General features: G+C 43.5%; 1 protein-coding gene across 1 annotated transcript in view; it reads left to right on the top strand.

The window, feature by feature from the left end:
* The first annotated feature begins 6,039 nt into the window (after positions 1–6,039).
* Positions 6,040–24,878, top strand: part of LOC147421739 (uncharacterized) — a 70,736-nt gene continuing 51,897 nt past the window's right edge. The window contains exons 1-2 of the mRNA XM_086502791.1: positions 6,040–6,421; positions 6,663–6,933. Of these exons, the coding sequence (XP_086358917.1) occupies positions 6,097–6,421; positions 6,663–6,933 (596 nt within the window). The 5' untranslated portion in view covers positions 6,040–6,096. The remainder of the gene's footprint in view (positions 6,422–6,662; positions 6,934–24,878) is intronic.

The raw sequence follows: 24,878 nt of genomic DNA on the forward strand, positions 1-24,878 counted from the left end.
AAGTAAGTCATCAACACGAGGAATAGGAAAACAATTCTTTGTCATGGTTTTACTAAGTGCTCTATAGTCAATGCACAATGAATATGTACCATTTTTCTTTTTGATTAAGAGAATTGGTGCACCAAAAGGTGAACTACTTGGCTTAATTAGTCCACAATTTAACAATTTCTCAATTTGATGTTGAATTTATCTTTGTTCAATTTTTTGGATGATATGGTGCTTGACAAGGTGGTGCTCTCCCTGGAATCAACTTTATAGTGTGGTCTTCTACTCTAGAAGGAGGTAATCTTGAAGGTAGACCTTCAATGAAAATTTCTTTATATATCATCAAAAAGTTCTTTTGAGAAGGAGACAATTGCTCTTTGTATGTTCCAATTTCATTGATTAGAACCAAAAATTGCTTGTTATCTTTTCGAACTAACCTTTTAGCTTGAATATGACTAAGAAGAGGTTCTAGTTCTAGCTTTTGATTAGCTTGTAATATGAAAGTTTTTTCATTATGTGTGACAGTGAGTGTATGCATACCCAAAACTAAATCTATATTTTACAATGGTGCTACTAAGAAATCTAGTGATTCAATGAAGTCTCCTGATTGGTATTGCAAATCTTTTCCCATATACACACAATTTATTTTGATTCCATGGAAAGCTGCTTTTAGCTTATAATTTGTGGGAGTCATATGCAATTTCAATTTTTGTACATGTATAAAAATGAAATTATGTGTGTTCCCATCATCGTGTAATAATTTAAAAGTATAATTACTATTATTAACTTGCATATGTAAAAGACTATGTAGCTGAGAAGTAGGAGTATCTCTGTGATCTTGGTAGTCTGAGTTACCTTGAGGTTCTTGATTGCTGTCGTCAAAAGTGTTGGGAATGTTGAAATCCACCTCCATGTTGTGCACTTGATGGTCATTATCTTCTTCAATCTCTTCAATAAAGTGTGAGGAAGGTGCTCATTTACATCCAGGACACTTGTTAGGTGTATGTCCCATCTTGTGACAAGTGTAGCAAACAACAATCTTTACATCGACTTTTCTATTATTTTTGTTGCCGTTATTGTTGTTGTTGTGACTATGTGGAGCTTTGTTTAGTGAATTCAAGAAAGGAAAAGATGAAGGGTTAAAAGCATCACTTGAACCATTGTTGTTTACCTTCCTTTGCCATTTGATTGGAATTTCTTGATTGTGGTCGATATTGATTGTAATGTTGTGTCCATCATTATTCATTGGTGCCCTTGGTCCTTGGTTGAGATGTAGTATAATTTGTACATTGTGGTGGTGGAAGAGAAGAATAAGGATCTTTACCTTTGCAGCTTTAGCATCATGAGCTAAAGAAATAGCTCTTTCCAAAATTTGTTGACCTCAGCACGTAGAGTATACTCCAATCCAACAATATATTTGCATTTGAAAGTAGAGCAAGAAACTTTTTCTACATTTTGAAGAGCAAGTAGAATTGGCCAAAATATGTATGTGTATTGTGTAGTAGTTTCCTATATCCTAGATTGAAGAGTATCTCATGCATATCTAGCTTTCTCTTTGTATTGAGAAGGGAGAAAGTACTTCAATACCATTCGTTGAAATTTCTTCCAAGTTCGTGGTCGTTTGTGTCGTTTGCGAGTCATATTTCACCAAAGAGAAGCATTCCGTCATTTGGTTCACTGTGCACTTGATTTTGTCTTTTTCACTGAGCTTTTCTCCTTGACAGTAGAAATCCAAGGATGATAACCAAGAGAGAAGCACACGAGCATCCTTTCTTTCATCATACTTTACAAACGTAAATGCTTTTTTAGAGATCTTGTTTTGTTTTGACTTGGCTTGAGCATCCAAAGTATGTTGATAAGCCACTTGTCTGCGTTGTCATCTTCATGATTGCGCTTGTGGGAACTCCGCTTTTGTAACTTCTCAAGATTTTTTTGAAGGAGAATACGTGCAGCGCGTTCCTTTTCAAGCTCTTCAAAAAGCACATCAATCTTTTGATCCATGATAAGAGAATCTTGGGTAGTCATAGCTGGCTATCTCAAGCAAAAGAAAAGTTAAAATATAGATGTAAATTAAAAATATATGCAAGAGTAAATTGCAAAACGAAAAAAAAGAGTATAAGAAAACGAATAAGAAGAGATTTACGTATATTGAACGAACCAAAAAAATTCCAAGAAGACCTCCAGTGAATATGCAAGCCTTTTAACAATCCAAAATAGTGGATAGAAGAAGTTGAGAGAGCGTCTTCTTGTGTCATTGATGATCATAGGCACTTCGATTGACTTTGGGGATGATTTTCAACACTTTGTGATTGTTCCTTGAGAGTGTAAGAGATGCATGGATTTTCTTTGTTGCTTTTCTTCAAAGTAGATTGCTCGTAGTTGTGATTCAAACTATTGAGATGAGGAAGCTTGCGGTTCTTGCATCTTTAACAAAGAGAGAGCCTTCTAAAAGCAATGTTTTCGAGAGTCTTCATGCCAATTTTTTATTATTTGCCCACAAGAAGCACTCTCCTTTGCTTCTCCATACTGTTTGGAGCATTTTCAAAGCTCTAATACCACTGTTGGATTCTTGAAATCTTCCCAACACTTTCAACACAACTTTGATTAATTGAATCAAAATAAATTCAACAAAACGATTGATTAAATAATCACAAAACATAGAGAGAGCAACATAAAGCAAGAATCAAAACAAAAGACACCATATTGGGCACCAACCATACTTCTCAATCAAGACGATTTAGATTTGACTTCCACCTCTTTATTCATCTCATGGAGCATGCATTACAATACGATAAATATGTATGAAAGATAAGAGAGCAAGAGCTACACAATTAAGAGAGTGTATGCCATGATTAAAAGATAAAATTAGCATAGAAGAGGACAAAGGTGTATCTTTTGTAGCTTTACTCAAATGGAGATTCTGATGGCTTCGTTGGCTTCACAAGGGAGGTAACACACTAGGTCGCCTGGTCAGGATACTCTTGGAGAGCTCGTCTTCCTAGTGAAGGGCCAAGAAGATGATTCCTATTGAAAAAGTACAGCGCACGTGAAGACACGATTTTGGGATTCTCTTTCTCTTAATGCATGCACTCAAAAACAGAAGTGGTTGCTTTTTACTTAAACTCTAAGAATAGTAGGCAAAGGAGAGTTCTATTTACGTTGCTTCCTTTAAATGATTTTTTAAAAATAAAACATAAGCAAAATTGATAATGTCCAAAAGTAGTGATAGTGATAACACATGTACTTTTGCTAGGAGTAAGCTTATCGAAGGGTAGCTTCTCTCATATAGAAGGCTTGTTGGGAAATTTGGGCTGTATGTTTGGCAATGGAGCAGTTTGATGATACAATGGATATTATTTGCCCTGACACTAGTCCTTGATAGGCTCACCTAGCCTTAGAGCCTCTATAGACGATTCGACATCTTCAATTGCTTCATCACTAACAATTGGATTGATTGGAGTAGATAGATTTTGCCACAACTCTAACCGGCTACTGCTTATGACATGGTTAGCAGAGGCCTCATGAAAATGCTGAGAGTAGAGGTGGTGGTTGGTAGAGCATGACGGGAGTTGTTGTTCTTAGCTATAGACATGTGCTAGACGAAAAGAATGTGCCCCCCTCTTGAATGCCTCTCTTTCAAATGCCTACTCACATATGTTCAAGAGTCTTCAAAAGTTAACCCGCCTTTCTAGAATTCAAGGCACAGATGCTAGAGGCCTCTTGTGCACACATTGGAGAGAGAAAATGTGGCTATCTAGCTACTTTTTTAGGACTTTCAAGACATTGGAATTTACCTACATGTCAAGCCTTACTTTCATGCACATGTAGCTATGGCTCTAATATGCGAGCCAGATCATCGAAATTTCACCATAGTTCGCAATTATGGTTTAAAGAGACATCATATGCACACCCTATTACAAGTAGGAAGAGACATTGGCTTTGCCATATGGCCCTATTCAACAAGCTTAATGCAAATGGTCCATAATGGCTTACAAAAAGCATAATCCATTGGTCCACATCAACTTCCAAGAGTTCGAGAAGTCTTTTAAAAAAAGGCTAATATGCAAGTACACCAAAAAAGAGAAAAGAAAAGGGTGAATAGTCATAGTGACATACATAAGATGATGGGAGAGTACATGTGGCCCTTGAGCCCCATGTTAATGCCCCTTCTTAAAGACCGAATAAGATGATGAGAGAGAGTGTGTGACTCCACCTAATGCCTCTCTTAAATGCTCCATCAAATGTAGGGAAAAACATTTAGTTTGCCATGTGGCATTATTCAACAAGCTTAATCCAATGGTCCACAATTTCTCCCAAGAGCTCCAAGAGTCTACTCAGGACTGACTCAAGCTACACAAATTCAACGGCAACATCATGCGCTTGCCTCAATAATCCGGTTCACACCGCAATTTTATTTGGTGCAATAGCTTCAATGAATGAGATATGAGCTCGCGGTTAGTCTACGTGCTTGAGAGAGGTGGGCTTGTAAGTTTGAAGCTATGTGTGCATCTCGTGCTGAAAAGTGCCTTGCCGTTAGGGGTTGCGGTTGCCCTTGTTTTGGTGGTCTTGGAATTGCAATTGTGTCCAATTGAACTCTGTTAATGTTTGTGTGTTCCACTGTGCAATCTGAACGTTGCCAAAGGCCTTATGAAAGAGTCCTCTACCACAAAAACTTTAGAGGGACTTGTAATTTCAGGGCCCTTTGCCTATGCAACAAACCTTCATTTTTGCGCGCTAAATTTCTAAGGATCACTCCACACATGATGTTGTGAAAAAACAGTCCCCAGCCCATTAAAAAGGTGCTTAGTTAATGTAGGGGGTGGTCGAGCCACGCCCCAATGTCAATGTAGTAGTTACTGCTGGTTAACTCACCATTTTTCATCAAAGCTATATGGTACAATTTGAGGGCCCTACAAAGGCGACTATAGAGGGTCTCTGGGTAAGCCCTTTAAGGCCATGTTTGCACATGGAGGTGCCACCCCCACACTTTGTGACTAGGCAAGACTATGGGATCCTATGTTGCGCGAGGGCCTCAATTCATGTGCAGATAGTGCTTATCATCCATGTGGTGGTTGATGACCGCCGTTGGTAGTAAGCAGTTACATGAAGAGCAACTTTTTCAACGAGACAATGCACGCCAGGCAACGCTGAAGCGCAGGCCACATTTGTGCAGCCAATTAATGCTGCTTGTAGAGTGCAACTCTCAGGGCAAGGGGTCTTTGTTAAATGATCCTGCCCGATTTTGTAGCGAGTGAATTCTTGTCGAGTTGCATCCGGACCAAAACTATCCTAATTAAGCTTAAAAGTTCCAACATTGAAGGGGTCTCCAGCCACAACACTAAGTGTTACAGGGTATTTAATGAAGCCCAAACCATGGGATTGCCGATAGATAGGGATTCACATAGATCTCAAGGGGCGTGGTCGGTCAACAAAAATCAAACCACGTTGACTTTCTCATCCCCCAACTGGGAATCGAACTGATGACCTCCCCGCTGGTAGGCTGATGTGCAAGCACACATCCATGTGGGTTTAGTTGTCCAAGCCAACAAGCGTAGACGAAAGTAAACTCGGCCCTAACAAGTATACTCAATCAATGGAGACCCGTCCCCATGCAAATTGTGTCGGTGTTGTGCAATGTGCGTCCCACGACACTAAGTGACGCAGGATGGGACGTGGGGGTGGGTAAAGGGATCGACGGTGAAGGGCGATGGCGGGGATCTGGAGGCGGGCAAGTCCACTTAAAAAATGGCGGCGCCGTTGGGGAGCGGGGGTTTGAACGTAGGAGGCTAACCACTACGTCGTCCGCGCACATTTGAAACCAAAGCCGTTTTACACAATGATATAAACGATAAACCTGGACGGCCTAGAACTAAACCCGAACGAAGCCCTTGGCCGGGTTTAGTTCTTGACCGGGTTTAGTTTTAATAAGCCATCTACGGCCCAGAACACCTCGACGGTCGCGCGTGGAGTTCCCGTCCATTGATCCCCTCACCCCCCCCTCTTAAATGATCCGTGTCACTTCGATGCGATGGCTTCGGCTTCTTCAAGACCACGTGGTCTTTAGTGCTGAGGGGTCTCCAGCTCACCTCCACGTGTTACGTGTCCGCCTTGATGCAGGCGAATGGGCCTGCATTTGGCTTCGTATATCCATTACAGAGCTTGAGAAGGAGGGCCGTTATCAGGTCTCAATCTGCGAAGCGGAGAGACTGGCCTAATCGAGGCATTACATGCTGCTGCTCTTCTTCAGCCTTGTCCATGGGAGACCGGGGCCCTCTGGTTCCTACTTGGGCGGAACCCCTCTTCTGCCCTTGTAACACGCAGTGCTCTGATGGTGAGTGCGAGTACCTTCACGTGAGTGAAGAGCAAAAGAGCAATGCTTGTGTCTTGCCTCGTGGCCCAGGAAAAATGGTCGTCTGTGCTGGCCCCGAACGCTCTGGTATGTTCTGATTGTCTACAGACATGCATGTGTGGGTGTGGGTATGCGTGTGCGCATGCACGCACACACACAGAGACATACACTATGTTGATACTATCTTTATCTGAAGTATGACGCGCGCACACACGCACACACACAGAGACATACACTATGTGGATACTATCTTTATCTGAAGTATGATGCATTTGTTCTTCACTCGATTATTTATTAACTATCAGTGTACAGTGATGACATTTGACAGGATCCACTTGGCTATTCAATGCTCTGAGATTTCTTTTAGAGGGTACCAATCAAAGAGTTCATAGCTATTGGATTAACCATATTACACAAGCAAAATTGGTGAAGCGAGGGGTTGAGCTTCAGTCTGATGCAACTCACATTCTTATAAAGACTCACAAGTGGTCCAAGGACTGGGATCCGACAAGTGCTGATTTGATTGTCATCACAGAAAGAGACATTTGTGGTGTAGTCAATTCTTACTTGAGGGTTGGTTGGAAACCCAAAGATATAGGGTATGTATCCAAACTATCAATTTTTCTTGTTTGCATATTTGTATCGCCGGGTTTTCCCCCTTGTAGGGATTGTTGTTTTATTTTTTATATCGTTAGTTTTGATCTCTCTTGGCATTTTTCCCTGTGATGTAATTATTTACGGATGTAGAAGTTTTTCTCCTAGCCCCTTATTAATGGACAAGAGTAAAACCTGGTTTTTTTTTTTTTGTGTGTGTGTGTGTGAGGTCCAGATGGGAGTTATGTACAACATGGCTTCCCATATATGAGAGAGAGAGAGAGAGAGAGAGAGAGAGAGAGAGAGAGAGAGAGAGAGAGAGAGAGAGAGAGAGTTCATCAATCTGAAGAGAAATCCACGTCGCTATGCCATGTGCCCATGTACCATGGTAGAGACAACGTCGTCAACGAGATCCCACAGAAATGCATACAACGCTGCTAGGATACTGCTGACTGAGCGCAATTTCCCCAAATGTATAAGATGCCGAAGGTAACAACTCGCCCCATTTATATCAATTGTCCGTACATAGCTTGTGCTCTTGAATAAGAAGTATATCCACTTCTTGATCTACATGAGAATGTAAGTCTCTGCATAGTAAATTCTGTCTTGGGCCAGTGATGCTAGTGTGATGCAATCCATTGACATTCCAAGTAACAATATACAAATCCATGTGACAAGAATAGATGAACTTGAAACCTCAGAGATATACATCAACCATAGCAGCTGGTACAAATTATGCCAAGCCCTCTTGATCCTTGGTCGAAGCTGTGGAACAAGAGCTAAAGGAAGAGACCACTTTTGCTCGTGTTAGTGTTTTTACTAAATCGTGGAACAAGAGCTAAAGAAAGAGCATCCCCATCATGCGGTAGAGGGCGGAGGAGCTATCTTGCAAAAGAGTGAGTATCTGTAAACCAAGCACCGTAGTAGTCTGGAGAGCATTGCAATGTGCTAACAATTGTCGACTCTGGCCATACTCACATGCTGGGAGGAATTGGTGCTATATGTCCCACATACAGTTCCATTAGCAAACAGTAACTGGCCTCTGAGTTTAGCCACTGAATGGCTTCCATACTTTGTGTGCAAGTTTGTCAGTGGCAATGCATGGCAGAATGCAACTTGCCCAAATCTGGATAGTTTGCATAGTATGTGAGGAACAAATTACATGATTGAGGTCTTTGTCAAGTCTATGTGCCAGCAAAAGGTAGAGAGAAGGATAGTGTTGTACACCCATTGGGTGATAAACCTTTGATCATCTCTAGAGGTCTCTTTGTACACAATATACAACCAGTTTTTGTGTAGAGAGTGTAACGGGACGGGCATTACGTATCAACGGAAAAGAACAGACTCAACAACTATAAGCACTTCAAATGACAACTAAACTGAAAGAGATGAGTTCCCACCAACTTACGGGCCCCTTCCGATGGGGCCCAAGCGACCTAAAGACATTAACATAAAGCAGGACCACACACAGACAGTCAATCTTTTGCGTAAACTGCTGATGACGTGTAGTACGGACGCCCGCAAAACGTGTTGACATGCTGACGTGGTAGTCTGTACAGACGTCCGCGAAATGCGCTGGTTGCTGACGTGGCAGATTGTACGGATGTTCCATGCTTTGCGTTGGTTGCTGTTGGGAGGCCATATGTTTTTGAGTTCGAAGCTTTTCATGTAATTGCTTTTGAAAGGCCAAGGGCCTTTAATAGGAGCCAAGGGCTCATTCTCTGGCATGCTTCTGTGGAGAAATCCCAGACTTCTAGCAAACTTTTTCGAGTGATGATAAAATCAAGCGAGTTAATGTGAGGCAGTTTATTTGAAGACATATAACCAAGAGTTCTTGAAAGTCCCTCATTTCTTCACTCGAGAGACTAAATAAATTGGCTCTAGACCTCCTAAAGATGGCGATTAAATTTAAGAATGGCTATGCTAACCAAGAGGTACGTGCCAACAAGCTTGACATTGGATAACTCTTAAGCTTGTTCTTTTGTTTTATTCTAGCAAGTAAAAGAAACCTCGTAGCTTTTCCATTGCCCAAAGGAATTTTGTAATTTTGTGAAGATTATTTTTCCCAAACATTGGTCTAACATTGCTAACATGTTGTCTGCAAGCCTTCCTATGCATCAGTGCTAGATCTTGTAGGCCCCCCCTCCCCCCCCTTCTCTTACTTTTGCACTATATAACTCTTTGCTCATGGGGCAACCTTAGTAGTCGACTATCGTGAATATTTTAGGGTGTTGCAAATTGAGACTGTCACCTATTTGTTGCTGTTTGTTGTCTAGTAATCAATATCCTCATTGAGTTCTATTTAGCTTTTATGAGAAATCTACCAAGATCCCAAAAGATAAATTGATTGTTGGGTAGGCAAGAAATTTGTGTTGCGTTGACTACTTCATGCTTCTCTCTCTCTCTCTCTCTCTCTCTCTCTCTCTCGCGTGGTGTCATCTTGAAGGCTTCTCCCAACATTGAGAAGTCGACATGTGAAGAAGCTTTAGGCTCTCTTTGGTAGATGCAATTTGGAAGCCTTTTGTAGATGGTGTTGATGTGTAAGAGGGAAGGTGCCTTCCTTTGTGCTTAAGGAGGGAGGAAGAAATAAAGAGAGAAATCAAACTAGAGTTTGAAGAAAAGAACCCGTACTATGTCTGATCCTCAAACTAGAACCGGCAAATTGCAATGCTTTCTACTCCGGTCCCCTCACAAAATTAGTAGATCTTGATCGTGTGTCTCTTTATCGCCCTATCTACATATGCATTTGACCAACAACATATGATCTTATTGACAATTCTATATCCATATAAATCAATGTGATGATGAAGCCACCTGTAGAGAGCTAAAGAATGTGACTGGTATCCTTGTGCCAATGGGAAAAGTGCCGCGTGACACATCCAACCCTGTGTCCGCGGGCAAGCTATAGCATGACCAGGGTTGAGTCTGTCAAGTCAGTCTAGAATAGGAAGTGATCTGGCACTTTTGTGAGTCTGTTCGCAGACCGTGCATATCCAGACACTTAGATTAGATGCATATCCTCCGGTTGCATACAACATGATCATTAACATTTTTATCAGAATCCATCAGGGGAATTTTCCTGTGCATTAAACCTATTTTCTCTATTTTTGACGTTTTTCACTTATTATTTTCAAGCGACTTTTGTTGGAAACTAGGTAGGGCAATTTTGCTAAGTTTGTATATATAGAAACCTTGCGCTAGCACTTTCTGGCAGAAGAGGCAGCAGGAACCATTGTATTCACAGGCAACTTCTCAGCAGGACCCCAAGATCCCTAGCGTTTTTGCTCCACAGCAGATGGGTAGCGTTTTTTGGAAAAGAACTCAGATCAGCTAGCGATTTTGCATTTGCATCAGCCTAGCGACAGAACCACAGCAGATCAGCGCCAGCGTTAGTAGATCTCCACCGCAGGAAGATTTTCGGCCCTAGCATTTTTGCATCTGCCAGACACCTCAGCATTTTGCAGATCTTTGCGACGGAATCAGCCCTAGACTCAGCATTTTCAGTTTTCAGCAGTCAGACATCGTAGTAGAAGCTCCAAACCTCGCAGATCTCACCTTCTCGCTATAGATCCTCGCCGCACGGTCAGATCCTGCGAAGCTTGCAGTTTCAGCCCGGAGATGCAGATTTCAGCATCTGCGTTTTCAGCGCGTCGTCGTTGCATCGTCGCCATCGACATCGTCACCGACAGAGTCAGAATTCAGCAGATAAGGATTTGCAGATTTCAGCCATTAGTATTTTCAGATTTCAGCCCGTCTCGTCGTCGTCCTCATCGTCGTCGACATCGTTGGCAACTCCAAGCATTGCAGAGATTGTGCAATCATAAGTAGACTGCTCTCGCCATAGAGAGTGGGGCCTTCGGAGGAGGGTTTGACAACATTGTGGTGTCGTATTCTTCTCTCTCTATCTCTCAGTCTCATGTACCTGCACTCACAGTGTCCATACACTTTGTTTGTGTCCATTGCTCTCTCTCACTAAAGGAACGAAAGGCTCTCCCTTCCGTACGTAAAAGGAACCCTTGAGCACAGTTCGGAGCACTCATCTTGAGCAAAGTTCAACATTCACTGCCGCTACACCTTACATTGGTATTAGAGCTTTGGTAGTGTTCTGTATCACTCAAGGAAAGAACCACAAGAACCACATAAATTTTTTTGCTTGTTGCGGTCGTACGTAACCCAAGACCTCTTGGGCGGGTCGATTCCTAATCGTGTTTTTGAAGAGTGACAGGAAACCCAAGAAAGAAGGGCTTGTCCAGCCTCCCCTTGTGCCTCTCTTCACTCATTGAGAGCAGATCGTGCACTTAGCGGCTGGCCAATCGACGTAAGGTGGGAAAAAGCAACCTTGGTGTGAGCGCAAGGCCGCCAAGGGGTGCGCCCGCGAAAAAGAGCAGAACTCGAGTGAAGAGAAGATCCTTCTCTAACACAGGTTGCAAGCGAAAGAAGAACCTCAAGACTCTCAAGAACCCAAGAACCAAGACCCTCAAGACCCGCAAGAACCCAAGAACCCAAGTTCCTTGTGAACTTCAGAACCCAAGACCACAAGAATCCACAAGAACCCACGACTTCAGTGGATGGTCATCACTCGAAGCAGAATGGATACTTCGCTCGAAGGTGATGAGCATGAGAGAGGCGAAGAAGAATTTTTCCCACCAGGAGGTTTCTCTGACCCTCCTTCCCTACCTACGCAAAGGATTGCACCAGATCCTATGGAAGCTTGGTGCAAGACGATGCTGGACATGATGACAACGTGGCACAAAGCAAGAATGGCAACCATGGAGCGTGAGCAATTACGCTTGTAGGCCAAAGAATTTGATCGCAAGTACGCAGCAGAAACAAAAAAAGAATTGGATCGCATTCCTCTCTCATTTCTAATGTGCAGGCGAAGATTGAAGAGATTCGAGACAAGGAGACTCTCTTAGTCTCTTCTTCTCCAAAGCATGAGACACATGATTTGCATGTTAATAAGCATGATGAATTGAATGATAATGAGACGCATGATGATTTGAATGCCAATGACAAGCATGATGATTTGCATGATGATCACGATGTGATTTCTCACAAGCATGATGATTTGTATGATCAAGACGTGATTGTTCACAAGGATAAATGGTTTAGTTGATGCTTTTTCTAGCGAAGCTAACCTCGTTGCAGATTCAATCAATCACGAAGAATCGATCTTGGCTTTCGAGTCAAGGTCCACAGCACCCCCCAGGCAGATTCGATCAAACACGACGAACCGATCTTGGCTCTCGAGCCTAGGTTTAGGAACCCTTACATGAAGTACTATGTGTTCGTATGATTCGTCAGCACGCATTGTTCGAGTGTTTCATTCGTGATCGTTTTCTGTATTTTAGTCAGCGTCTTTATGTGCTCCCTTTTCCTAGGCATGACATATTGTACGTTGAGCATGTTTCACTCATGAATGAGCACAGATGTATGTGGATTGTTCATGAAAAGTTGTAAAGTATGCATTCTAGGAGGTCACATTCAATGTCTCTTCCTTGGCACGACACAGTTTCAGAAAGAGCACAAGAAATTATGAGCATCAAGCATTGGCATGTCCATTATGATTTGCCATAGTTGATTGATTTAGCAATATGACTAGGGTTCAGTCAGTCAAGTCAGTCTAGAATAGGAAGTGATTTGGCACTTTTGTGAGTCTGTTCGCAGACCGTGCATGTCCAGACACTTAGATTAGATGCATATCTCCGGTTGCAGACAACATGATCATCAGCATTCCCATCAGAATCCATTAGGGGAATTTTCTAGTGCATTAAACCTATTTTTCCTATTTTTGACATTTTTCACTTATTATTTTTAAGTGACTTTTGTTGGAAACTAGGTAGGGCAATTTTGCTAAGTTTGTATATATAGAAACCTAGCGCTAGCACTTTCTGGCAAAATAGGCAGCAGGAACCAGTGTGTTCACAGGCAACTTCTCAGTAAGACCCCAAGATCCCTAGCGTTTTTGCTCCACAGTAGACGGGTTAGCGTTTTTTGGACAAGAACTCAGATCAGCCAGCGTTTTTGCGTTTGCATCAGCATGGCAACAGAACCACAGCAGATAAGCCCCAACGTTAGCAGATTTCCACCACAGGAAGATTTTCAGCCCTAGCGTTTTTGCATCTGCTAGACACAACAGTGTTTTGCAGATCTTCGCGACGGAATCAGCCCTAGACTTAGCATTTTCAGTTTTCAACAGTCAAACATCGCAGTAGAAGCCCCAAACCTCGCACTGCGTAGATCTCACCTTCCCGCTGCAGATCCTCGTCGCATGGTCAGATCCCGCGAAGTTTGTAGTTTCAGCCCGGAGAACGCAGACTTCAGCATCTGCGTTTTCTGCGCGTCGTCGTCGCATCGTCGCCATCGACATCGTCACTGACATAGAGTCAGAATTCAGCAGATAAGGATTTGCAAACTTCAGCCATTAGCGTTTTCAGATTTCAGTCCATCTCGTCGTCGTCCTCATCGTTGTCGACATCGTCGGCAAGTCCTAGCATTGTAGAGATTTGTGCAATCATAAGTAGACCGCTCTCGCCATAGAGAGTGGGGCCTTCGGAGGAGGGTTTGACAACATTCTAGTGTCGTATTCTTCTCTCTCTATCTCTCAGTCTCATGTACCTGCACTCACAGTGTCAATACACTTTGTTTGTGTCCATTGCACTCTCACACTAAAGGAACGGAAGGCTCTCCCTTCCGTAAGTAAAAGGAACCCTTGTCCCTTGAGCACAGTTCGGAGCACTCATCTTGAGCAAAGTTCAATATTCATTGCCGCCGCACCTTACAAAAAGGGAGCTTCTCTCTCTCTCTCTCTCTCAACAAAATCTTCTTCCTCCCTAAATTTACAAGCCAGATAGTATCATATACATTGCAATACAAGCACATGAAACTGTTAACCAAACTGTGACACCTGTCTAATCAAGTTTGGTGAACGTCCACGATCTCGGACAGAGGGGAAACCCAAGTTGAATGTATATTATATAAAAGCACAACCACTCTCCTCATACGTAAGAAACTTGTGAAACAAAAGGGGACCCTAGGGAGCAAGGGCTACCAATGCTGATGGGGTGGACTACACCTAGGGCCATCACATCCATCCATGCACTTTACTTCCTACCTCCTACCTTGTTTTCCTTGCAGATTATTAAACAAAAGAGGCCAATTGGCCTTGTCCTTTTTCCTCTTTCTACCTCTTTCCAACCAAGGAACGAGCCATCTCAAAGAGGATCCCAACTAGTGGATACAATTTCGTATGTGATACTCAATACGGCTAAGTCGTAGAGGATCTCAACTACTGCAATTCGACAATATCTATACTTTGGGGAGCTATACTAAAGAATCCAAGATTTCTCGATCAACAAGATTTCTTAAAGATAATGCTATGCAATGGTGGAGTTCAATCGCGACACAACTGCATGCTCCAAGGACTTCGCAAGCTTCAAGACAGTTTTTGCACGTAGTTACATGACTTCGATCTTTGAAGTCCAGATTTGGCTGAGTGGGGCAACTTGAAAAGGCTTGCCATCGAAACCATGGACGACTATAACCAAAGGTTTCTGGACGTGTGCCTTTCGGTGTCCTTCTTTAAGTTCATCTCCTTGAAGGACCAGTGCGAGCGCTACACCATTGGACTACCATCACCATTACAGAAATACTCTCTCTCCAAGCAAGTCTCTACCATGTAAGAGCTTATGGACCATGCCTCGGTCGGTTACAAGCTCATGAAAGGAAAGTTGGAGTTTACCACAGAAGAACCTCTGGCCACTAACTAGAACTCCCGGCAACAAACGAACAAATTTTTGGGAATCCCGTGAAAACCAACCTCAACGGCCTCGTCTGACACAGCGTCAACTAGATGCCTTGCTACAAGAAGGTCGATGCTTCGAATGTTTCCAAACAGGGCATACGTTCAATATATGTCCTGAGCGAGCCTCGACGTTCTCAGTGCAGCCTTTTGCTCCCACGTCAGACAGATCCCTGGGGCCACCACTGGCCAAGAAGGCTAGACTTGCTATTGGACTAGTACCCGATATTTATGGTATACACCTCGAGAGTTTTAATGAATTATGCAGAGCTTATGGAAAAGTCAACGGCTTGAAAGCCCTTATTTTCTTTGACCTCGGAGCTATGGAGAACTTCATCCATCTAGAATTCTTGAAGCAGATGCACTTTGATTATGATGCAGAGGGTGGAGAAATTGAAGCTGAGCTAGCCACGGGGCAAACTCAGAAAGTGGTACCGCTCATTGGTGCACTTCCAGTGACTATACAAGATTATTATGGAAAAGCCGATTTCCACATTATGAAGTTGGGCAATTGCGACGTTCTCTTGGGCATATGCCTTGGCACGACAAGAATGATGCAACTCTCTAGGTTTGGAACCGAACCATCAACGTGATGCAGAAGGGGAAGCCAGTTGTCCTCAAACTTCGGTTGTCCGAACAAAGCCCTGAATGACCTCTCTAGTTGTTTTCAAGTTAGATACTTTTGAACATTGTTTGAGAAAGTATTGTTTGAAATTTGTTTGAGATGGATGCTATCTGTTGTAAACCTGTCTTGGTGCCGATTTAATTTGTTTGATTCTGGTTTTAAATACTGGTTTCAATGATTGGTGATTTTACTCTCGGGTGGAGAAGTGAGAAATACTGTTGTGGTATTGTTTGAACCTTGGAACGACGCAGGTCGATGCCTGGGGAGCATTTCGTTGTATGTTTGAAAACCTCGAAACGACGTAGGCCGATGCCTGGGGAGCGTTCCGTTGTATGCTAGAAAACCTCCGAACGACGCAGGCTGATGTCTGGGGAGCGTTTGGTTGTATCCTTGAACCTCCAAGCGACGTAGACTGCGGTCTGGGGAGCGTTTGGTTATATAGTCCTCTGAGCTCATGGCCCGGACCTTTTTAGGTTATTTGCGGGGGGATGACGAGGTAGTCGTTGAGTAGCTTCATATCGCAGACCGTTTGTCTCGGGGGAGTGCTCAGCGGTGCTGTTTGTTGTGTCTTGTAACATGCATATGTAAGCATTTGTGTTGCATTGTGATGTGCCAACTATTGAATTTTCCTAATTGGATGAGATTGCCTGGGTATGTAATTTTAGTGCATCAAAACACCCGTGGAAGACCAATGCGGTCTGGGTGTGATGGCTAATCTTACTACGCCGGAATATCAAGAGTTCCGATTTGGACGAAAGGAGAAGCCAACTCCTTGATCAAAAGAGCCGAAGGAGAAGCTAACTCCTTAACAAAAAGAGCAAACTGATTGTCCCTCGGAATTTTTTTTTGAGCTAACTTGAGTTGTTTTGCAGATATGCTGTAATCGTGGACAATTACTCTCTTTCAAGAAGGGGAGATGTCACAAAATGCTGACGTGTCAAAGCCCTGAAGAATGGAGCCAACTTGCAGATGCCAGCTGAGTGGCTTAAACCCTAAGAAGAACAAGTAACAGAAGAAGAAGTCCTACCAACTTATGGGGACCCCGTCCGATGGGGCCCCAGTGACATAAAGGAAGTAAAATAAAGCAGGACCCACACACACACTCACGCAAAATTGATGACGTGGTAGTTGTACGGATGCTCCGCGTTTTGCGTTGACTGTTGACGTGGCTGTTGTACGGAATTTCGCAAAACGCGTTGGCAGCTTTTTGGCATTGCTTTTGGACCATAAGCTTTTGAGTTTTAAAGGCTTTTCACTGTAACTGCTTTTCAGGTGAAGGGCCTTTAAATATGAGGTTAGGGCTCATTCTCTGGCATGCTTCTTGGAGAAGGTGCAGAGTCTGGAGTACCGGCTTGTACTGTGTTGATGCAATATAAAGAAATACCGAAAGGGGCGCCAATACTCTCTAGGGTGGAATTCTGCCACTCTGTGTCGCGTGTCGTCTCTCTCTCTCAGTTCAGTTGTTATTGAAGTGCTAAAAGTTTGTTTAGTCTGTTCTTTTCTATTGGCACGTGGTGCCCGTCTTATGACATCATTTGCAGAGCACTTGCGTTCTCTCTCTCTCTCTCTCTCTCTCTCTCTCTCTCTCTCTCTCTCTCTCTCTCTCTCTCTCCCCAGTGTTTTCGGCGCGCGTGGCTCACACCCTTTCCGCTGCTCACTCTCACATGGTATCAGTCGCCAAGTTGTGGAGGATCTTCATCGGTCTCATCACCAAGGCCTAGCGCTTGCATCTTTGGCCCTTTCCATCGCGGAAAATTGCAAAAATCAGCCTAGCGTTTTTGGAAGCCCTAGCGTTTTGCAAATTTAGTCAGTGTTTTTGCATTGCGAGCCTTGATCTGCATCCTCTACAGGTAGCGCTACCCCACTAGCAGAAAATCACAACAGATCAGCCCTGCGTTTTTTGGACCTACTTGCGTTTTTGGAACTGCCAGCGTTTTTGAAGATTTGCTGTGTTTTCTACACAATGCTGCCCATACGCACTTGAGGAAGCAGTCTTTACTCGCGTGGAGAGCTTTGGAATGCGAGGCACTTGCAGATCTACACCTTGGACAAGTATCTACACCCAATTGGCACCATTTTAGAGAGAGAGAGAGAGAGAGAGAGAGAGAGAGAGAGAGAGAGAGAGAGAGAGAGAGAGAGAGAGAGAGAGAGAGAGAGAGAGAGAGAGAGAGAGAGAGAGAGAGAGCGCATTCCCTGTTTCAAATACTCACGTTTGAAACACGGAACGGGGAACGGAGACCTAAAAATGGCCATTCCCTGTAACTATGCTCCCCCTCCCTCCCCTTTATACACGATCTCATTATTTTTCCCTTCTTAAACCGAACAAGCAATTTTACTCAACTAAGCACGTAAAAATGATCGTGACCTACAAAACCGCAAGACACGCAGAGCGAGAGATGCTACAGCTCCATAGGGGGCCTACCTTGCAAGGGAAGAAAAAAAGACATGGTGAGGCTACCATAGTTACCCGGAATGGGGAATAGGGGCGGCAACATGCATGAAATGCCATTCCTTGTTTCGGATACTCGTGTTTGAAACACGGAATGGGGAGCCGGAACGGCTTGCTATATTTACCAACGGCTTGTTGGCTCTTTTTTAGCACGTGAACCACTCCTTTTGCGAGATTCTCTGCATGTCACCCAACCGCGGGAACACCCCCCATGGGAGCGGTAGCGTCGGCGCTATTGGCCCCAAGTAACATTGGTTGCCTTCAATTAAAGGGAAAGGCCCTTGTAGGGACCCTGTGAGAGGACCCACTTGCGTGCATGCCACGTCATCATTGTCCACACGCCTGTCGGTAGCCAATCGATGCCCAAAATCGCCAAAGACTTCTCACTGTAGCGCCGCAGCTCCTTGCTCCCAACCTCCATAGCCAAGGACCTCCACCCCCCTTTGATGCCCTCGTGAGGTTCAAGGCTCAATATATATACCCCTGCCCTCCGGCGGCCGTTTCCGCATGTGGGATTTGGACCTGCCAGGTGGCAGCGCCACAAGGCTCGAAGCTCAAGCCTTCAAAATCCCTCACAATGCATAATTTTTTTCCCCCACTCACTACAATGCTCTACACATTGCTCCTTGGTGCTCAGATTTCTAGTCTACCAAACCACACCGGAACCCCAACTTACTGACTTTGACTTGTAATAACTCCGTCTCACTTGAACTTTGCCGGGCCCGCAAACCAAGGCCGCCAAAATTGGAAAAGTTCACCTGGCACCGCACTGCCGACAATTGTCGCCGACTTTAAACTTTAATATCTTGGTGTTCCGAGCTCCGATTGATTAGCCGTAAATTCCTATGGCCTTCACACACCGCATAGTTTCCATACAAACCTTGGTGAGGCTGCAAAACTTCAGATGGCACATCAACTGAGGCGACCACCCTTGCACAAAACTGGCCCCCGGTGAAACTTCAATTGACAATATTTGGGCAACCAGAACTCCGATTGCCGATCTGAAAAGACGGAGGCACTCCACAAGATGGGCACTTCAAACCTATGCATCTACTTCATTTCCAATTCTTCATTTGCAGTTGTTAAATCCGGTACGGATCTGCAAACCATTCCAACTTCAAATTGTCATAACTTCTTCACCGTAGCTCCAATTGACGAGCCGTAAAGATAGGTTTGTGGTGCTCTTTGAGCACTACAATACTAGTCCATAAACTCTCATTTATGCTCACTTCAAACTTACCCACTTTTAGCTTCAAAAACATTGTTTCTGGACCTTTAAAGATGCATCTGGCATACATTCAACACTGATCTTGCTCGTTACCAAGCCCTGGTCATTGCTCAATAAACATATAGGTTTCAAATAAGCCTAATCTGCATCCTTTTGTTCTTTTTCTCATCATGGAAGCGGAGCTGCACGACGTTGTTGGGTTGGGCTCCGCAATGGGAGTACCCTTCCCTACAGGTTCCGTAGGCTGAGTCTCCTCGTTTTGAACGTCACCATGGTCGGCCTCTTCCTCAACTCCCTCTTCTACTTCCTCTATTCATGCTCTTCATACTTGTAGAGTCTTTGTCTGATGTCTTATCCTTTTTTTGCTTAAAGTTGAGTACTTGTTTTAAGCCAAGTAAGTTCCGTCATCTTATTTTACACATGCCTTTTCTAAAAACATTTTTAAGTTAATAATGTTTTGTTTTATCTAGTTTTGTTTCGAAGCAAACAAAGTGATTTAGTTTGTTTGTTTGTTTGTTTTTGTTTTTCTCTTCTTTTCGTGTGTCCCTTGCTTTTATAGTTTTATGAGTGCTTTATTCCCTCTTATAATTCGTGAGTTCAGACGATTCTGAACTTATGAAGGTATATCTTTGTCTGATGTGGCAATAGCGTGTGTTGCAAAAAATCGGATTGGATCCTACGTAGGAGAAGAATCGATTGGAGCTTTGATGCCATTGTAATCGGCAAGCGCCCCCCCCCCCCCCCCCCCCCCCCCCCCCCCATCATATTGCCTATCCCACCTTTATGTTGAGTAGTGTCAACAAGGATGTAGGTTGATCCCCCCTTAATGCTTGCCTAGCCTCTAGCTTAGACAATGCAATATAGAGTGTAGGTTTACTGTCAGGTGCACCATAATTAAAATGGTAGGTTTTACTCTTCCACAAATCCTTTTCTTTCTTTCCTTGCGTTGGTGATTCTTTTTGGCTTGAAAGATGGATCCTTTACCTTTCCTTGAAGAGAGTGCAGTAGAGACGTGTAGAGGGAGAGAGGAAGAGAGAGGAGGAGAATGACACCCGATGGGGGTCCCAACCAACTCTTTCAAGGGCTCCCCACATTGTTGCTGATGTGGTATTTGCTTTAGATTAGATGAGGCACCTCCAGGGCTGAATTGCGTGATGAGCGCGCGGCGGTGTGTGCAAGTGAAAGAGCACACGAGGAAGTGCAGTGTGTGTGCGGAGAAGGGAGGCGAAGACCAGCAGGAGAGGAGGCGCTAGCAAAAGAGAGAGGGCACGTAAGTTTCTCAAGGGGATAAGTGAGTGAGTTTGTAAAAACTCACTATCCCTTTATTATTGTATAAGGACCAATTTAATAAGTTAGCGGCCAAGTTCACATCCAAAGGTTAGTACCTTTAAAATATACATTAAAAGGGGGCCATTTGGGCCTTTAACCCAACAACCTCCCACTTAAAGGTATAAATGGCGCTTTTAAGCTACGTGACTCCCACCATCTCTATGCATAGATGATGTTGTACTTTGGGTAAGCACTTAGTGAGAGCATCGGGTGGATTTTGTGATGTATGGACCTTAACCAATGTAATAAGGCCATCCTCAGCACTTCTCGTATGAAGTGATACCGCACATCAATATGCTTTGTGCGTGCATGAAACATGGCATTCTTTGCCAGACATATGGCACTCTGGCTATCACAACCAAGCCATAGGTGCCTTGGCTGGCAAACAAAACTCATTGCATAGGCGTGCTAACCAAATAGCTTCTTTGGAAGCCTCAGTGGCTGAAATATATTCAGCCTCTGTCGTAGACAATGCAACAATCTTTTGCAATCTAGAACACCATGAAACAACACCTCTCGCAAGAGTAAATACATAGCCACTTGTGGATTTTCGTGTATCCACATCACCAGCCATGTCAGAGTCTCAAAATCCCTTCAACTCCATTGGTCCTTTACCATAGTAGAGGCATTTGTTTTTAGTCCCTTTCAAGTACCTCATAATGGACTTCACTGCATCCCAATGCAACCTTCTTCGATTAGCCATAAACCGGCTCACAACTCCCACTGCATGGGCTATGTCAGGCCTAGTAGCAACCATAGCATACATAAGTGAACCACAAGTTGAAGCATAAGGCACACTTTGCATGTCATTGGCTTCTTCATTTGACTTGGGACAATCATCCTTGGAGATTTTGACATATGGCTGTAATGGCACACCAAGAGGCTTTGCTTCAGCCATGTTAAATCTGTCCAGCACCTTTTCAATGTACTTTTCTTGCGACAAATACAATAGGCGCTGGTCTCTTTGCTGTGTAACACGCACTCCAAGTATATGTTTAGCTGCCCCAAGATCTTCCATTGAAAACGCAGATTTCAGCTGCCCTTTAGGAGCATCAACAGTGCTTCTTTTCTTTGCAGCTATCAACATATCGTCTACATAGAGCACAAGAATGGTAGGGCTGCCATCCTCATCATGTTTGGTATACAAACAATGGTCTGCATGGCTTTTTTTGTAACCATGTTTAAGCATGAAGTGATCAAACTTCTTGTACCACTGTCTACATGATTGTTTCAGCCCATACAAGCTTCTATTGAGCATACATACCAAATGTTCCTTGCCAGGGATAACAAAACCCTCGGGTTGCTTCATGTAAAGCTCTTCTTCCACATCACCATGCAAGAAAGCGGTATGTACATCCATTTGGTCCATTTCCAAATCAAGAGCAGCCACAATGGCAAACAATACACGCAAAGTGGTCATCTTCACAACAGGAGAGAACACTTACTGAAAGTCTATGCCCTTGGTTTGAACATATCCCTTTGCAACAAGCCTTGCCTTATATTTGGGTTTTGCATCAACAGTTTTGATTTTATACACCCATTTGTTAGGAATAGCCTTCCTTCCTTTGGGCAATTCAACCAAATCCCAAGTATAATTAGCATGCAAAGCTTTAATCTCTTCCTGCATAGCAAGCTCCCACTTGTCACTGTGCTCACATGTCTTTGCCTCTTTATACGTAAGAGGCTCTCCCTCATCTGTCAACATAATGTAATGCAAAGAGGGGTCATATCGACTCACAGGCCGTCTTTGACGAGTAGACCGCCTCACCCAATGATCCACATTATCCGGCAATGGGTTTACATCAGGTGGCACGACAAAATCATCAACAATGGGCTGCTGTACATCATCTTCAGCACCATTTTCAGCATTGTTTCTTGGCTGCAAATGCCCTTCAGGAGCCTCAATTTGCTGTCCAACATCATCTGGCTCAAACACCACTGGATCATCTACATTTTCAGCCATTTGTGGTGCATCTTGAGGGTCGAAAATAGGCCTAACAGGTGGCTGGCCATGCTGAAATTTCACCCTTTTATGGTCATGCTTTGAGGCACAATTGTTTTGAAGCAGCCTTGCCTCATTAAAAACAACATCCCGGTTGCGTACAACCCTTTTGAGCTGAGGTAACCAAATCCTGTAACCCATTTCGCCTTCTTCACCATATCCCATGAAGAGGCCTTTAATGGACTTCGCATCTAGTTTACTCCTCAACTCAGGTCTAACATGCACAAAAGCTTCGCAACCAAAAATGTGTAAGTGATCATATGAAGCGGGCTTGCCAGACCAAACCTCTTCAGGGATGTCACCTTTCAAAGACATGTGAGGGGATCGATTGCATATATGCACTGCAGTTTTCAAAGCTTCTCCCCAAAATCCATGAGAGAGATTACCTGTGGACATCATGCATCTCACCCTCTCACAAAGTGTCCTATTGAATCTTTTAGCCACACCATTAGAAGAGGGGCTGTATGGCACAGTAAGCTCCCTCTTAATGCCCAAATTTTCACAAAACTTGTTAAATTCAGCACTTGTGTACTCCCCTCATTGTCTGTACGTAAGCATTTTAGCTTTCTACTAGTTTGGGTGGTCACAAATGTATGAAATCTCTTAAACGCAACAAAGCCTTCATCCTTAGACTTAAGCAAATAAACCTAGAATGATCATCAACAAAGGAGACAAAATAACATGCACCACCCATAGACTTAGTAGGCATGCTATATACATCAGAATGTACAAGATCAAGCACACAAGATTATGAGAGACACCAGTTTGGGTGGTCACAAATGTATGAAATCTCTTAAACACAACAAAGGCTTCATCCTTAGACTTAAGCAAATAAACCTAGAATGATCATCAACAAAGGAGACAAAATAACATGCACCACCCATAGACTTAGTAGGCATGCTATATACATCAGAATGTACAAGATCAAGCACACAAGATTATGAGAGACACCAGAGTAATAAGAACGCTTCACTTGCTTGCCATATTGACATTCATTACCAAAGTCAAGCTTTGTGCCTTTAGCATCAAGCTTGTTCAAAGTACAAAGCTTAGAAAGGCCCTTTTGGCTCATATGGCCAAGCCTCTTGTGCCACAACTCCATGTGAGAGTTAATTTCAGCCAATGCAATAAACTTGCCCAACACGGCCTTTCCATGCATGCAGTAAAGTGTCCCTTTCTTTGTGCCCTTTACAATCAGCCTTGAGCCTTTGGTCATTTTCCATGACCCTCTCTCAAACAAGATGCTGTAACCATGCATATCCATCTGACCAACAGAAAGAAGACTCTTCTTGATTCCCGGCACATATCGAACATCATGCAAGACAAGCTTATTTGTGCCATCTAATGGAGAGATGCACAGTGCCAATACCCTCAATGGAACATGCATGATTGTTTCCAAGGTATACATGGCCACGCTTGCTCGCATCAAAAGTAGAGAAACACTCCTTGATAGGAGTCACATGAAATGAAGCACCGGAATCAACAATCCAAGTCTGGGACAATGCATCATTGACAGTCAACAAAGCATCAATAAGATCACTCTTGGTGATCTGCATGTCCTGTGAATGAACATTAAGAAAGGCATCAAAGTCATAAGCATCATCATCTGACAAAGTGGCACACAAGATGTCCTCTACATCTGACAACTCCTCAATCACGACACTAGAAGCCACATTGGCCTTCTCTTTGTCCTTTGAGCTATCCTGTGCATCTGCCTTGACTTGCATCTGCCTTGACTTCCTTCTTCTCTTTCTTTTTGTCTCCGCTATTCTTTTTCCTTTCTAACTCAGCTTTATAGTACCTGCAAAATCGGGTTTCTTGTGACCTTTCCTGCCACATTGATAGCAAGTCACATCACCCTTGCCTTTGCTTGTATTTCCCCTTTCTTTACTCTTAGTCTTACTCCTTTGTGCATAAGCATTCTTCTTTTCTGTCCTGCCTCTAACCATGTTGGCAGAGCTGCCTCTCTCTCCACTTGCTTTTCTCCTGATTTCTTCATTCAAGATAGAACCCCTAACACCATCAAAGGTCAAATTGGGGTTATTGGACAACAAAACCACCAAATTTTTCCATGACTCAGGTAAGGTCATAAGCAAGAAGATAGCTTTCAGCTTATCATCAAAAGGGGGCAAGCCAGAATCCTGTAACTGCGACAAAGTACCTGCGAACAATGACAAGTGCTCTGCCGCGCTCTTGGACTCATCTAGTTGCATGCCAACAAGCTTTTGCATCAAGTGCACCTGGTTGACAGGCGTTGTATTTTCATACATTCCCTTTAACTTCTCCCACACATCAAAAGCAGTCGTGAGACCTTTCACATCAATGACAGTCTCATCGGCCATGGCCATTTTAATGTATGTAACGGCCTTCCCGTTCATGCTAACCCATGCTTCATCCGTCATATTCTGTGGCTTCACCTGTTCAAGTGCCCCTTCGCAATCCTTAAGAAATAGGATTCCCTGAATCCTGTCTTTCCAAAGATCAAATCCTGTACACCCTCGAACCTCCTAATCTCG

The sequence above is a fragment of the Adiantum capillus-veneris genome, chromosome 27 (genome assembly GCF_014529385.1).
Source record: "Adiantum capillus-veneris isolate H3 chromosome 27, ASM1452938v2, whole genome shotgun sequence".
NCBI classification, from domain to species: Eukaryota; Viridiplantae; Streptophyta; class Polypodiopsida; order Polypodiales; family Pteridaceae; genus Adiantum; species Adiantum capillus-veneris.